Source organism: Punica granatum, chromosome 7 (genome assembly GCF_007655135.1).
Source record: "Punica granatum isolate Tunisia-2019 chromosome 7, ASM765513v2, whole genome shotgun sequence".
NCBI classification, from domain to species: Eukaryota; Viridiplantae; Streptophyta; class Magnoliopsida; order Myrtales; family Lythraceae; genus Punica; species Punica granatum.
In genome coordinates, this window is record NC_045133.1 from 10769850 (window position 1) to 10784983 (window position 15134).

General features: G+C 37.3%; 2 protein-coding genes across 2 annotated transcripts; one reads left to right on the forward strand and one right to left on the reverse strand.

Moving 5' to 3' along the window:
• Window positions 1-440: 440 nt before the first annotated feature.
• Window positions 441-1870, reverse strand: LOC116214393. Its single transcript, XM_031549803.1, has 2 exons — window positions 1137-1870; window positions 441-993 (listed from the first exon to the last, which is right to left on the reverse strand). The coding sequence occupies exons 1-2, from the start codon at window positions 1868-1870 to the stop codon at window positions 441-443; spliced, it is 1287 nt and encodes a 428-aa protein (XP_031405663.1).
• Window positions 1871-12845: 10975 nt separating this feature from the next.
• LOC116214993 (putative germin-like protein 2-3) lies at window positions 12846-14261 on the forward strand. Its single transcript, XM_031550539.1, has 2 exons — window positions 12846-13030; window positions 13468-14261. The coding sequence occupies exons 1-2, from the start codon at window positions 12913-12915 to the stop codon at window positions 14001-14003; spliced, it is 654 nt and encodes a 217-aa protein (XP_031406399.1). The 5' UTR covers window positions 12846-12912; the 3' UTR covers window positions 14004-14261.
• Window positions 14262-15134: the final 873 nt, after the last annotated feature.

Below are 15134 nucleotides of genomic sequence, written 5' to 3' on the forward strand. Positions count from 1 at the left end.
TCGATTGAGGTGAATAGGGTGCAGTCACTTCGTGTATAATTTCGTGTTATGCACAGAATTCCCAGAAAGGTGTTACATATTTGCCTCCTCTGTCACTCCTCAATCTCTTGATTTACTTATTGAGTTGATTCTCAACTTCATTTTTATAGAGAACAAATTTCTCTATGGCTTCATCTTTGCTTTTCAACAAATATACATAACAGTATTTTGTACTATCATCGATAAAGGTAATAAAATAATTATTACCACCTCTTGTTGTTGCGAACTTTAAATCGCATACATCACTATGAATTAGATCAAGTGGCTCAGTGTTCCTTTCAATCGTTGGAAATGGTGACCTTTTCAATTTTGCCTCCACACAAATTTCACATTTGTGTTGTGAATCAATTTGGAATGTAGGTATGTGATTCAAGTTAATTAATCTACGCAAAGTATTATAATTAACATGACCTAGTCTTCCATGCCATAAATAAATCAGGAGACTCAATCAAATACATAGAAGAACCAGAATTCTTATTGATTGTGGTCATTACATTGAGCTTAAAAAGCCCATCACACATGTATCCCTTTCCTACGTACATTCCATACTTGGACAAAATAACTTTGTCTGACTCAAAAACCATCTTGAACCCATGCTTGTTCAGTAATGACCCGGAGACTAAATTCTTTCGAATCTCAAGTACGTACAATACATTGTTCAGAGTCAGCTCCTTTCCTAAAGTCATCTTCAAGACCACCTTGCCTTGACCTTCTAGAGCAGAATGGGTAGAGTTTCCCATATAGATCCTCTCCCCAGTAACTGATTCGAGTATAGTGAACAAGTCTCTGTTTGAGCACACGTGTCTGGTGGCACCGATATCGAGCCACCATTCCTTTGGGTTGGACCCAATGAGGTTTACCTCTGAAATCACAACAAATAGATTGATGTCTGCCACATCTCGAGCCATCTCATTAACCACGTTTGCTTCATGATCCTTTTTCCTCTTTGGGAGCCTGCAGTCAGCAGATTTGTGACTTTTCTTGTCACAGTTGAAGCATTTCCCTTGAAACTTGGGCTTGGAGACTCCTCCATTCGTACCCAGCTTCTTCTTGCCTTTTCTGTTCTTGAAGCTTTGCCCTTGCTCCATGACATTTACCTTAGCAGCAGCAGGAAGGATGAGATCCTTTCCGGAGTTTTATTATCTTCTACAATTCGAAGTTTAACAACAAGATCCTCAATTGTCATCTCCTTTCGCTTATGCTTCAGATAATTCTTGAAATCCTTCCAACTGGGCGGCAATTTCTCAATAACAACAGCAACTTGAAAGGATTCACTTAGAGCCATCCCCTCAGCCTGAATCTCATGCAAGAGCACTTGAAATTCCTGCCCTTGACTCATTACGGTCCTTGAATCGACCATTTTAAAATCGAGGAACCGTCCGACGAGAAATTTCTTCGCCATGGCATCCTCTGAGTTATATTTACGGTCCAAGGATTCCCATACCTCCTTCGCCGTCTTAAACTCCCAATAGACACTATACAAGGAATCATGAAGACTATTCATTATATAATTCCGGCAAAGATAGTCGGAATGCTTCCAAACGCTAACCGCACTGAGAGCTTGCACATCTGACTCCCCCACAGATAGGGTTGGAGCATTTTCAGTCAAGAACCTTGCAAGGTTCAAAGTTGTGAGGTAGAATAGCATTTTTTGTTGCCACCTCTTGAAGTTCAACCCATTGAACTTCTCAGGCTTCTCGACATGGTTGACAGGAACTATCAAGGGAGCAGCCACATTTTGGCCAACCAAATGGTTAGGCAACATAGGAGCAGGGCTGGAGCCAGTAGTCTGGCTTCCGTTGGTCGCATCCCCATCGTTCCCCGATGCCATTCGAATTGTTAAAATAGAGAAAAATATGTTTCAAGATTGTAGGATATAATCAGCTGTAATAAGTTACAAAATTGAACCACAATTCAAATAGCAATTCGGACAAATAAAATACTATAAAATTAAATGAATTTCACTAGTATAAGAACTTGGAAATTCAAACCGATACAAAGACGAAACTGGAAGAACTGAAGACATGAGAGAGCCGAGTCCTGTGTTAGACACAAACCCCTTGAAACAGAATTGTCCCTCCTGGGTGCTTGAGGTCACGTGGACAATCGTTTTCCAGGGTAAAACGACAATAAGCAAAGTAACAACACAAATAGCAACGCTCCAGCGAACTCGAAGTGAAGCGTGAAAACTATCTCAAAAATCCGAATGCAAGGTCAGAAATCTAAGAGAAGAAAAATGTTTGTGTGTTTTTCTTAGATGAGAGAATTGTTGGATTTTATAGGCTAGGGGTTCAATGCTTCTATGATTATTCATGAATGCAATCCATATGATTATTCATAAATGAAATACATATGTTTATTCATGAATGCAATCCATATGATTATTCATGAATGAAATCCATATGATTATTCATGATTGCAATCCATATGATTATTCATGAATGCAATCTATTCATCTCTTATAACCACCACTTAAATATAATTAATTCACAATTGAATGTAATATATTTATCTATCTTTAAGAGGAATTTTAAGTGTGGTTAACATAAGAAAATCAAGAGTTATTAGCTTGTGAACAATTTCCTCATTCACCCGTTAGCCATAATTTCCAACACATCGCCAATGGCATCCTCGCCAAGGCTTTTCAGGTGGAGAGGACACAAATTGATCGACTACAAGAAAAATTTTAAAGATAGTGACGCCGTGTGAAAATGCTGTTATTATCGGTTTATAAGGAGCGGGATGCTGAGGCTAAGGATGTCCATTCCTTAATGTGCACTTGTCCGTAGCTTATGGCTTAAATTATGTATTATTTTCTTATTAATTCATGGCAAGGGGATTTTTTTTAGGAAACTCCAAAATGGTCCCCGACTTTCAAAAATCATCTCATTTGCGTCTTGACTTAATTTTTGTGACACTTTAACCCCTGTTGAATAATGGTACATCAGTATAGCCCTTCCGTCAAAATTTGAATGGAAACGTCTAACGCAACATTTTTAATTATTTTCCCCGATGACGTGGCTTAATTTTATTGTTTCTCTCCATCCCCTCTGGCCGCCACCCTTCCCTCCTTCTCTCACCCCCCCCCCCCCCCCCCCCCAAAACACACACACACACACACACAAAAATTCCTCTATCCTCTCTCTTCTTCTCTCAGTAGCCATTCCCAAAGGCATTCAAATCCCTGACCCCCAAATCAACCCCTAAATTGATATTCTGAGCAGCTTAAATCCCTAACCCCTAAATTCTAGCCTTCGGATTACTCTTAATTACTGGAAACTACTCGCAATTTGGTTTAATGGTGAAGACAGGATCTGCCAAATGGTGGGATCGAATTCAATTGTCAACGACGCCAAATGCACAGTGAAGATGTGGATTCCAGTTGGAGTGGGTCGAGCATTGGGAATGGAAGGAACAAAGCAGAATGGTTATGTGGTTGTGGACGACAAGTTTCTCTATTGACCTCGAAAGCTCCCATGAATTTTGAGAGAAAATTCTTTCGTTGCCCATTTTATCAAGTAACTTCATCAACAAAACTGACTTTGATTGCATAGTGAACTTGTCATTTTATGTTTCTGATACTTAATTTTTGTATGAATGTGATCAATGAAGAACAAGTGAATCACTCGTGGATATTTCAAGGGGTTTGATGAGTTCTCTAATATCACAGTGGGTGGCAATGAGAGTGGAGATGAAACTTGTCTGTTGCAAGTTATAAATACAGGAGATGGACAAGACACTATAATGGAAGTTGATTCAATGATTGTTGCCAAGCTAAGGAGAAAGATTTTGAAGTACCAAAAGAGAATGAAGAGGCTAGAGATTGTCTGCACTGTTCTTGGGACTTTGTTGGCATGGGTGCTGATTGGACTTGCTTTGAAGTTTGGATGGTTTTTTTCTTGTATCTGATAAGCATTTGTAATTTAGCATATGGATGCTTTTGCAATAATGGTGAACCTCTGTACTTTTGCAATGTAAGGAAACTCATGTTCCTATATAAATGAAGAATGACATTGTTTTTTGGTAAATCTTCTTTATATCGTGTTTGATCAGATTACATCCAAGTAATTGAGCATTATAAGTTAGCAAATATTGAACAATTGAAAAAGCATAACAATATACCATATAGATAACCTAATTAATTGCCATGGTTAGATTCATCCATCCTACATATAAGATATACCAAATACAAAAGATATTTGGATTTGGTATTTGTTATACAAAAGTATATCCCTTTTGATAAAGCTAGCCATTCCATCTATGCATTCCACATTCTAACCTAATTGCCAATCCACCTTCCCAAAATAACCACTGCCTTTCCATCTATACAAAAAGGAAAACCCTTCCACAATCTGGCTTAGCTACCTACATTTCATCACCTCGAATTGTTCCTATACTTCAAATCCCTTCATGTACACAAAAAGAAAGCCACTAAGAGCAAGTTCAGATCTATTCTAAAAAAAATAAATACATAATGCTTGGAGGGTCAACATACCATTACTATCCTGGAGGAGGCATTTGGTCGAAGTTGAAATTTGCAGAAAACCTTTGAGTAATCCATGTCCAGCAGCTTCCATTGTATGTGATGAGAGTCTTGCTTGTCTCCTTCTGGTGAACTGACCACTTGCTAGAATAGAGGTTGGAACTGGTGGTCTAAATGGAGTGGCCTTGAATTTGTTCCCTCTGCCTTGTCCTCCTGGATGTCCCAATGTTGGCCTTATAACATGTCCAAACCTCTACTGCACATAACCATGGACTAAATGAGTACATTGAATAGCACCTAAATGAAACACTACACACTAAATCAGTACAAAGTAAAGATATATACTTGTGAAAATGAACCTACCATTTGATTAGGCACCAGTGGAATTGAAGATGGTCTAGCACTTGTCATCTATATTGGCACCTATTGGACAGTCAGTATTCACATAAACAAAGCAAAATGCAAAGTGAAGTCAACTATAGGACACTTGTTCTAAAACCTTTGACAATTGAGGTGGCATGAGTGGAGTTGATGCATTCCTCATTTGGTGAGGTACCTATTTAGGAATTAGCAATCAATATTAAGTAAATTGAACAACAAGTTTAAGTTTGTTAGGGAATTTACCTGACTTGAAACATGTGGAGTTGGCATGACTGGACCAGAGACATTTCCCACCTGTAGTGCCAACTGATTAACACTGAAAAAATCACAAACATGTTGACCAATCTAAGATTGCAAGTTAGACAAGGATGTACTAGTACTAGAAAATTTACCATATGATATGAAAAAGATGGTTGTGGTATCAACAGTGGACCAAAGTTTTGAGACACATTTAGTTCCTTAGCTTGGAATGTTGGCGGAGCACTTGAAGTAGATCGCCTGCTTCCTCCACCTTGAACATCTGCAACATTAAGGTCCGCTTGGTTTGTCCTACTAGAATTTTTCCCGACTTTCTTTGCCTTCTTGTTAGATTCACTAAGGGCCTTGCATATCTTTCTTGTGTGACCACTTACACCACAATTTAAACAGGTTAGAAGACCCAAGCTTCTTTTTAGTTTGTATGGATCCCTTGGTTTCTCTGGGCCCTTTTTCCTTTTTTTTTTTTTTAGGAATATCCTGGTTGGCTGTTGTTTTTTGGAGGTAAGACAGGGTCCCCACTTGAGGTGGTCCAGTACTCCTGATCAGCAGTAGGTTTGATGAAGTTCTCCTATAACTTCTCATTAGTGCTCCTTCTATACCATGGATTGACCAAGTCTTCAGACTCTCTTTTATTATAGTATATGCAAGCCACTGCATGCATGTAGAAAATCCCTGCGATGTCCCATTCCCTGCAAAAACATATATGTAGCTCCAGATTCACTGCTACCATGAAATATGGTGGACAAGTAACCTCAAACCTTGACATATCATAGCCCCTGTCCAATGTGGAGTCCAAGCAGTTGACCTCTATTTAACATTTTCAAACTTTGATTGAATTCTGAGGCATAGTGGTCCTATGTAGCCTCTAAGTAACTTTGCATTCCTTTCCATCTTCTGCATTATGTACAACCTTACTCCCTCGAGTATGGTGATGATGGGCTTGCTTCTCAATTTTAATATTGCACCATTGAACTGCTCACTCATGTTGCTTGTCACATAGGAGTTTTTAGGAAAGGTATCAAAAGCAAATCTAGACCATCCGTCAACTGGTTTGTCCTTTAGGCATAGCTGCATTCAGTCCTTTCATCGTCTCCATATTTTGGTTAAATTGTTGCTTAGTTGTTGACTTAGCACAAGCCTAGAATGTATCCTTCAATGCCTTTCCACTCCAATTGCTAGTCAAATTGGCCCATATGTGCCTAGCACAAAACCGGTGTGGTGCTCCATGTCAAACTTCCACATTCTATTTACCTTTTGTCTGTCAGATATGAAGTTATAGTCATTCATCACTAGATCTCCTATGTCATCTACAAGGTTCCTCAAAAACCATAGTACCCCATGGTACCCTTTAAGGAAACAACTATCTAGGCAAATTAATGGTCTATGTGCATCAATGAAGCCTCTCTTGCAAGCCTCCAAGCACACATACATCCTCTAAAACTCATGTGTGATAGGTGCTCCATTGAGTCCCACTATTGACCCTGGATTGCTTTTCAGAAGTTCATGACAGTGATCCCTTAACTTCAGGTATTGCTCTTTCTCTGGACCTTCACGTGTCTTATGAGCTTCATAAAGGGCTCTATAAAGAGTAGTATATGCAACTTTCACTCTGTAGATATTCATCAAGAAATCCTAAAATTGTTGTCAAGTCATTTCGGCATGGGCCCTAACCTGTAGGACAAGTTTAGATGCCACCCACTCATAATTAGCAAACTTGTTCTGCAAAACTTTAGCACATTTGTGTACATTTGTATAAGTCTTCATTTGAAAGGAGTTGATCTTCTTGTTTAATGAGCACAAGCAACACCAATCACATCCTTTTGCATGATAGGTGGCTCTCACGCTCTCCGCATTAGACAATTTAAATCGAACATCCTTTCCGAAGCTGATATTATACTCCCTAATGGCATGCTTGAACACATCTAATGAATTAAACTCCATCCCAAGTTCCATATTCACAGAACCAAATTGAGCCCCTCATTGAACGCTGGATACTTCACACCCTTATCAGCACTATCATCTTTATCTCCATTAAGAGACATTAAATCCTTACAATGATAACCATTAGATTCCTTTGTTTCCTCCATCTATACATGTGTCTCTTCATCTACAAACATTATTTCCATTTCTTCAGTTGTTCTTTCTTTAGACCTTGTTTTTCTATCCTTCCTTTTGCGTTTATAGTTTCTCTTCATGTTGCACTTCAGATAGTGGAAAGCTGCCTTCATGCAGACTAAAATATCCATACACTACACCTGCACATGCATTGTGCATTTCATGATCTTCCAAATGAGGATCGGTTGATTGAACAAATTGATCATAATCTTCATCCCAAGTATAATATTGTTCTAGCCTAGGGTTGTAAGTACTGTTCTCACTGTCCTTTCCACTATCATGATCATCATCATCTTCATCCCCTTCAACATCTCCATGTTCATCAGTTTCCCTTGCTGCTTCTTCCATTGCTTCTCTTTCAATCTTGCCAAAAATTGTGAAGCTCCCTCACTAACAAGCTCCTCAAGAGTATCTATTGGATGCTCGAAGTAAATGTGGACTTCATTAAATCCTTCTATAACATACATCATCACTCTAACATCAATATTATCCATTAACTCTTCAAGCCCAGTCTCCTCCTCATCCCAGGGATCACATACCAATAATGAGTACGTTTGCTCTTGTAATGATCCTTCAGCATACCCTTGAACACTATAGTAGACAAACTGTCTACATCTGTGTGTTCCCATACATCTATCTCACCACCAACATACTCCACCCGGTCATTAACAAACCTTCCACCATGATGGAAGACCATATCGATATAGCTCCAAGCCATTCTGGTGAAATCCCACAAAAAAAAAACCTCTTTAACTTCCCATCATGTAGAGATAAAAAAAAATGAAAAAAGTTCTGCTTTTCATGGGTTTCTAGCAAACCCGTGTAAGCACTGAGACAAGCTGGGGACGACATTCAAGAAAACATGAAGGGGACAAGTAGGGGACCACAGAATCAGCTGTGGGAGTAGTAAAACATCTTATCTACCTGTCACTGCCAGTTATAAAGCCTCCAAGACCACCAAAACTCCACACAACCAGCACGAGATCAGCTCGATCTTGCTCAAAACCCACAACAAACTCCAGTAAACTAAGAAATTGAAGATGACTTTGGGTTTATATGCTTTCTCACTTAGCTCATGTGCTCTCCCGATTGCCAAATCCCATCAATCGCCATTTCCATTTCTCGCCCAGATCTCAATTGTAAGCTCTCGAGTACAAGAGGGAGGAGAGAGAGATGCAGAAACAATAAAATTAAGCCACATTATCGGGGAAAACAATTAAAAATGCCACGTCAGATATTTCCATTCAAGTTTTGACGGAAGGTTGACGGAAGGTTGACGGAAAGGCTATAGTGATGTACCATTAATCAGTCAAGGGTTAAAGTGTCACAAAAATTAAGTCAAGAAGCAAATGATACGATTTTTGAAAGTCTGATACTATTTTGGTAGCTTTCTCTTCTTCTTTTTTTATTTTTGTGCTGGATGGTTATTATAGTTTTCGGTTGTTGAAGTTTTATAGCCAATTACGTACATAAAGTTGTCATTACCAGAAAATCTTAGAGAGTACAGATCAGAGGTCAAAAGATTTTTGTGAGGAGCGGTCCCCGTCAGTGGCCCCCACGCCGGACTTGCGATGGTTTGGAGGCGCTGCTGAGGGGGAGGGAATGTTGAGGGAGATAAAGCTCGCGTTGAGTGCGTGTGATGTGAAGGATAAAGTTAACCTCAATCAGGGTATGGCCGGTATTTACAGTTGGGGAATGTATAGGGTGATGACTTGTCCAAGAGGAGACCCACACAAGAGATTCGTCTATTTTCGAGAGATTTTCCAAGGAAATGACCCGCTTGGAAATTTCTGATGGATTGGACGTTTCGTCAAAAATTGACGGGATTTCATTGTAGGAATTATAAAATATTAATAGTTTATTTCTAAGTGAATTTATGAGAGAAATTTCGATGAAAATTAATCTTTTTATTAAAATATTCCAACAAAATTGCTCTTAAAACTTTTCGTCAGAAACTAAAATTTCGGTATATATCTTGATATTCAAAAATTCAATGGCCTCCGACTAACTCAGTTCTCCTAGTATGAATTTTTTACATTTACAAGACTCAACTCGAGACCTCACTGAAGAGGAATAAATACCGAATCGTTTGAACTAACCCATGTTGATTAAAAAGTATTTCTGAAACTAAATTTTTTTAAAAAATATTTATGAAAGGATTTCGAAGAAAAATTCCAAAAAAAATACTTTTCAATTAATAATAAATATTACAAAATATGTATAAATACCAAATTTAAGAACAAATATTAATTTAAAAAAATATATATATTTTTTAAAATTAAAATAAAATCTTAAAGAATAATTTGTTTAAAAATGATAACAGTTGTCAGAATTACTTATAAAAATTATAAAAATGAAAAAATATTAATTTTAAATAATAATTTTAGTTTAATATATGTAAATAATAAAAATTGTCACCGAAATGAGAGTTTTATCGCTTAGTGGGTCGAGCCGGCTTTAATGGATTAGTTGAAGTCTATTAGGTTGATACTAGGGTGCAAACCAAAATAATAAAAACTAGGCGAATGATATGCATGGGCGACAACATAATAAAAAAGATATCATATAGCTGATTAGTTATGAAAATACTATCTAAAAAATAGATTTACATGTTGAATATATTTCCTCCAATTCTTTATATTGTTATTGCGTATAGTTCCTGTCTTCCCAAAAACAACTTAAATTCATCGATTTCATTTATATAAATGAACATCCCAAAGCCCTTCATTTCTATGTTCGGATTGACGTCCAGGTCCTTTTTGGCTTGATCTTTGTGGTCTATTTACATATCTTCTTGATACTATATAGCTCCCAGAGTGGCAACTTTTTATCTCCATTGTGGCATGTTTCTTCTTCAGATTGAACAGTCCATGGTTGAGTTTAATATATTACTTGCGAATGTCTATGATGGGCAAGGTCGTATGGTATTTATCGGGAGTTTGACATTAATGGCGTTCCTTATTTTCATCGAGATGATTATCCGATTGATGTGTGTTTTTTATGGAAACGATAAGTTATATTTAATCTTTTCTAAATGGGAAGATTTAATTATAGTTCCTTATCTTTTCGATGTTCTACATACGTAGATTAAAAATAATGCACTATTACCAATATGGATTGGTTCAAGTAATTTGACTCTTGTTCTTCTTAAGTAAGGTTTCAGGTTCGAGCATTGTGAATGAAGAAAATTTTATACTGAAAGAACACTACCCCCATAGTGGGCCAAGCTGACTCGAACTGGATTAGTCGGGGTCCGATGAGCTTACGGATAACAGGGTACGCATCGAAAGAAAAAAAAGATGATGTACTATTAATATAAAGACAAATACATGAATCTCTAATTAAGCATTAAATTCTCTGAGCACATAAAAAGATGATCAATCACGAGCTGAGAATTAGGCAATGGAGCTCCCATGGCATTGCTATTCAGCTTTTATATATTATTATTGATTGATTGTCAAGATTAGCAACTGACAAGCATTGCTTCTATGGTGCCACCGCCTAACTTGGACCCAGCTTGACTCTCCCTAGGCTCATAAATTACTAGTATGATACCCCAAAGCTACGCTCCGGCACCGTTATCTTATTTTTCATTATTGCTAATAATATTTAATTTTATAATTTTATAAATAAAAAATTTTGAAATTTAATAAACTCATAGTAGTCTTCATTTAAGGAACTTAACGGTAGAAATTATTAAGACAATAAAATGAGAAGATAATTCAATTTTCTCAGAAGAATTCTTAAAAAGTTCAAAGACGAAAAAAAATCAAAGAAGTGATGAATTAAATTTTAAAAATTCTTTTTTTCAAAAAATGATAAGCAATATTAAAAGGAAAATAAAATAATTTAAAATCCATACATTGCCTAACCAAGACATAAGTAAATGTGAGAAAGTTAACTAAAGTTATTATTTTGTATGGTAAAATTTAGAGAAAAAGTAAATCTATATATTAATATTATTTACTTCATAGTTTAGGTAAACGTATATATTATTATATTATTTTATAATACTATTATTTGCTTCATTATTAAGTAATATATATATTATTGCATTATTTTATGTAAGAAAATTTATAATTTATACAATAAAAATAAAATACTTAATTTGCATAATAAAACGAAGTAACAATGTGAATACACTTATTGCTTTCATATTTTTATTCACCGAAGTCAAATAGAATATATTATAAGTAAAATAAATTGATTACAGTATAATAAAGAATTTGCTTATTATATTATTTTTAATATTATTATTACTTCATCATTAGGTAATGTACATATTATTGCATTGCTTTATATAAAAAATTAAGAAGAAAATTTATAATTTTATATAATAAAAATAAATATTTGATTTACTGAAATAGTAATGTAAACGCACTTAATGCTTTCATTTTTTATTTATCGAAAGTCGAATATAATGTATTATAAGTAAAATAAATTTATTAGAATATAATAATAAAATTATTAAAATATAATAAAATAAACGAAAACGAATCACAATCGCGAGAATACAAAATTCGAATCGTACTCTCTCCCACGTCGCATGAAATAGCAGAGCTTTCATATATATATATATATATATATAGATTCATGTGCTCAAAGGAGGCATAGACAGGGCAGGGCTTAACTGGACGGCCCTTTTCACTCTTTTATTAGTTTTTGTATTTCAAAATTTCTAATTAGTAATAAAAATATAAGTTTTCACGGAAAAAATTCTCGCAAATTAATAATAGTGTAAATTCAGAGGGAAATCCATAAAAGAACTTTTCTAACGAGTATTTCCATGCGGATGTTTTCAGTCAGAGGATTTCCAGCGGAACCGCCCGTTGGAAATAAGCAAAGTTGTTGTAGTGGCAATGAATTGGATCTCAAAGTAATCAAGTGCGATCGATGGGTTTGGGTCCTGATACAAATAATTTCAATTGGGTATCTCGATTGCGTCCATATCAAATCTCAGAACATCAATGATGAGATAAGGAACTTGTTTATAAATGGGGTCAATTGAAGGTAATCCAACCAAACTTGGCCTAAGGGATTTATAGGAATAGTCGTGCAACCCGACGAAAACACATATTGAACATTAGAGTTTGGCATAGCATACACGCAAACTGTAAGCCAAACAAACTTGGCCTAACCTCTCTATTGTCTTCGTGCCTTATGTAACTCGGTCAACATAAATTAAATTTATGTGCTGGACTCCTGTATTCGATCGGCCCATGTAAGCACATGTATGTCGGGTTCATTTAGTTCAGTCGGCTGACAATCTGACATCATTAAAAAACTACTGAGCCTAATAAAAAATTGGGAGTTCTTAACTTCTTGTATGTTGTTGTAGTGCATGGAAACACACCCAGCATGTTTGGACGAAGGCATGCATGCGTCTTCTACTGCGGCATCCCGACAACTTTAAAGAGGCATTTTGACTGCTTCAACATATTCATGCAGAGACGGCAAGACTTGTTCTTTCTCTGCCCATCTTTCTCCTCAATCTTTCAGTCATCAATTGCTCTGAAACTTGTGTATAAATGGGGGATTCCTCTTATCATTTTGCCTCACACCCAAACTCCCACACTTGCTCTTTCATTCTCCGTCTCGGTCATTGTTTGGCCCGAAAAAGAGAAGAAACATAAAAGATGAATTCGAAGATTGTGCTAGTGATGAGCTGGCTGGTTGTGGTGGCCTTGGGCATCGGTGGAGCAGCAGCTTCTGATCCCTTGCAAGATTTCTGCGTTGCTGACCTCACCGGTTCAGGTTTGCTTGCACGGCAATGCGTTTCGATGATTGTTTGGAGTGCCAAAAGTGTCCATAGTATAGTACCATATCGAAAAGATATGTATTGTCTGAAGACCATTTAAAGAAAAAAAAAAATCTTGGGTATATAAGATGACTGTGTTCACCATCCTATCAGTTTTAGTTTTTTTGTTGGAAATGATTAGCTAAGTGAATCTAACAATAACATATATAGAATTATCCAAAAATAAAGATGCCAACACTATATGAAATTGATAACTATACGAACCGTAATCGTTGAGATGTTCAATAATTGCATACATCATATGGTTTACATTTTATTGGAAGGTTTATTCCATTGATTTTGCTTCGAGAGCTAGTAGTACGGGAAATTGCATCATGAATTAGATTTTTATTTCTGCCATCTTTATTAATTGCATGTAAGACCTTGATTTCAGCTAAGGTGAATGGCTTTGCGTGCATCGATCCTAAGCAAGCACAGGCCAACCACTTCTCCTTCAGTGGGCTCCATGTAGTGAAGAGCACAAACAATGCAGTCGGCTCTACTGTGTCCCCGGTCTTTGTTGGGCAGCTCCCTGGGCTGAACACTCTCGGCATTTCCATGGCTCGCATCGATTTTGCCCCTAAGGGTGTGGTCCCGCCCCACACCCATCCCTGTGCCTCCGAAATTATCACAGTCCTGGAGGGCACCCTCTATGTCGGATTCATCACGTCGAATCCTGAGAACAGGCTCATCAGCAAGACGCTCCAGAAAGGTGACGTGTTTGTGTTCCCAGAGGGGCTTGTTCACTTCGTGCAGAATGTGGGTTCTGGAAGCGCTGTTTCTATCTCTGCCCTGAGCAACCAGAACCCGGGTGTCATTCTTGTTGCTAACTCTGTCTTCGGGTCGACCCCGTCGATCGCCAATGACCTTCTTGCCAAGGCTTTCCAGGTAGACAAGACAGTAATTGATCAACTCCAAGCAAAGTTTTAAGAATGGAAAAGCTGGCATGTGGAACATCAATTTGCAGAAAGACCGAAGAGTCTGGAGTTAAACATTTAGTCTAAATAGATGTATTCTTAATTTGTGTGCCCCCAGGTTGCACCTTGTTTGTGTACTACATTGTAAGGTCGTTATGCATATGTAACCCATGTGAGGATTTCTGTACTCGCATTTGAGTTAATCAGTGGATATCGCTCTATAGCTCGAGTGCGAGTTGATTGGAATATATATTGCAATCTTTCTTTGTCATCTCGCAACTGGCAAAATAAAGTATCTCTTTCCCTGGGACATGCGCCAACGACACATCGAGCTTCATCGATGGATCTAAATTAATCAAATTCCTTGCCTAGCACATAATAACAAACTGGAGACGAGTTCCATTTTTTCTCTGCAGAAAAATTTTGGAAACTTCAATCCATATCTGCACGAACACAAATATTTCTGGGCTTCTGCAAATGAACCGTACATACATTCAAGAGCACCCAAGGCAGTCATTCCAAATCTTAATTGAATTCACAAGACGCCACTAAATAAAATTATCATTTTAAGAGCTCACTTGGCAATGATCGAATGAGGGATGAAATGAGAACACCACTCTTGACTTCACACGCAGGGATGGACTGAGGGACACTGAACGGGGCAATCGTTTCCCGATGACATAAGTAATGTTACGTATTAGTTTTCAAATTTTGAGGAAATTTCTTGTGTTTGCTCCCGCTAACTCGGGAAAAGCATCTTCTTATTAGCCCCCTGGAACCTCGCCCCCTAACTTCAAATTCTGGGTCCATCCTTGTTTACATGCCATTTCCCTTTCACTCGGTTGTACCACGGAGGCCCTGACTGTATATTTTGTTGCAGCAATCACATTAAGGAAAAAGATGTGTGGATAAACTGAAGAAGCAGTGATTTATCATTGTTCTTACTTTCAGCAGTGGATGTTCAAACATTTCCTGACAAAGTTTTGGCTTACTGCTGAAAACCAGGGTAGGTTCCTGTAGGACATTCGCTAAGAACTCAGTTTGGTGCAGCCATTTTTATTACCATATCTGACAGCAGGTTTGTAAGACCAATATCTAGGATGAACTGAGGTTTCTGTACATTAAGGGACCAAGCAAACGAGTA

What these genes read in the sequence shown, in the direction of transcription:
- LOC116214393 (XM_031549803.1), bottom strand. Translation starts at nt 1,870, where the DNA reads ATGGCATCGGGGAACGATGGGGATGCGACCAACGGAAGCCAGACTACT. An exon ending in TCCTTCCTGCTGCTGCTAAG is followed by an intron (nt 994 to 1,136) that starts GTAAATGTCATG and finishes TGCTGACTGCAG; the next exon opens with GCTCCCAAAGAGGAAAAAGG.
- LOC116214993 (XM_031550539.1), top strand. Translation starts at nt 12,913, where the DNA reads ATGAATTCGAAGATTGTGCTAGTGATGAGCTGGCTGGTTGTGGTGGCC. An exon ending in TGCTGACCTCACCGGTTCAG is followed by an intron (nt 13,031 to 13,467) that starts GTTTGCTTGCAC and finishes CCTTGATTTCAG; the next exon opens with CTAAGGTGAATGGCTTTGCG.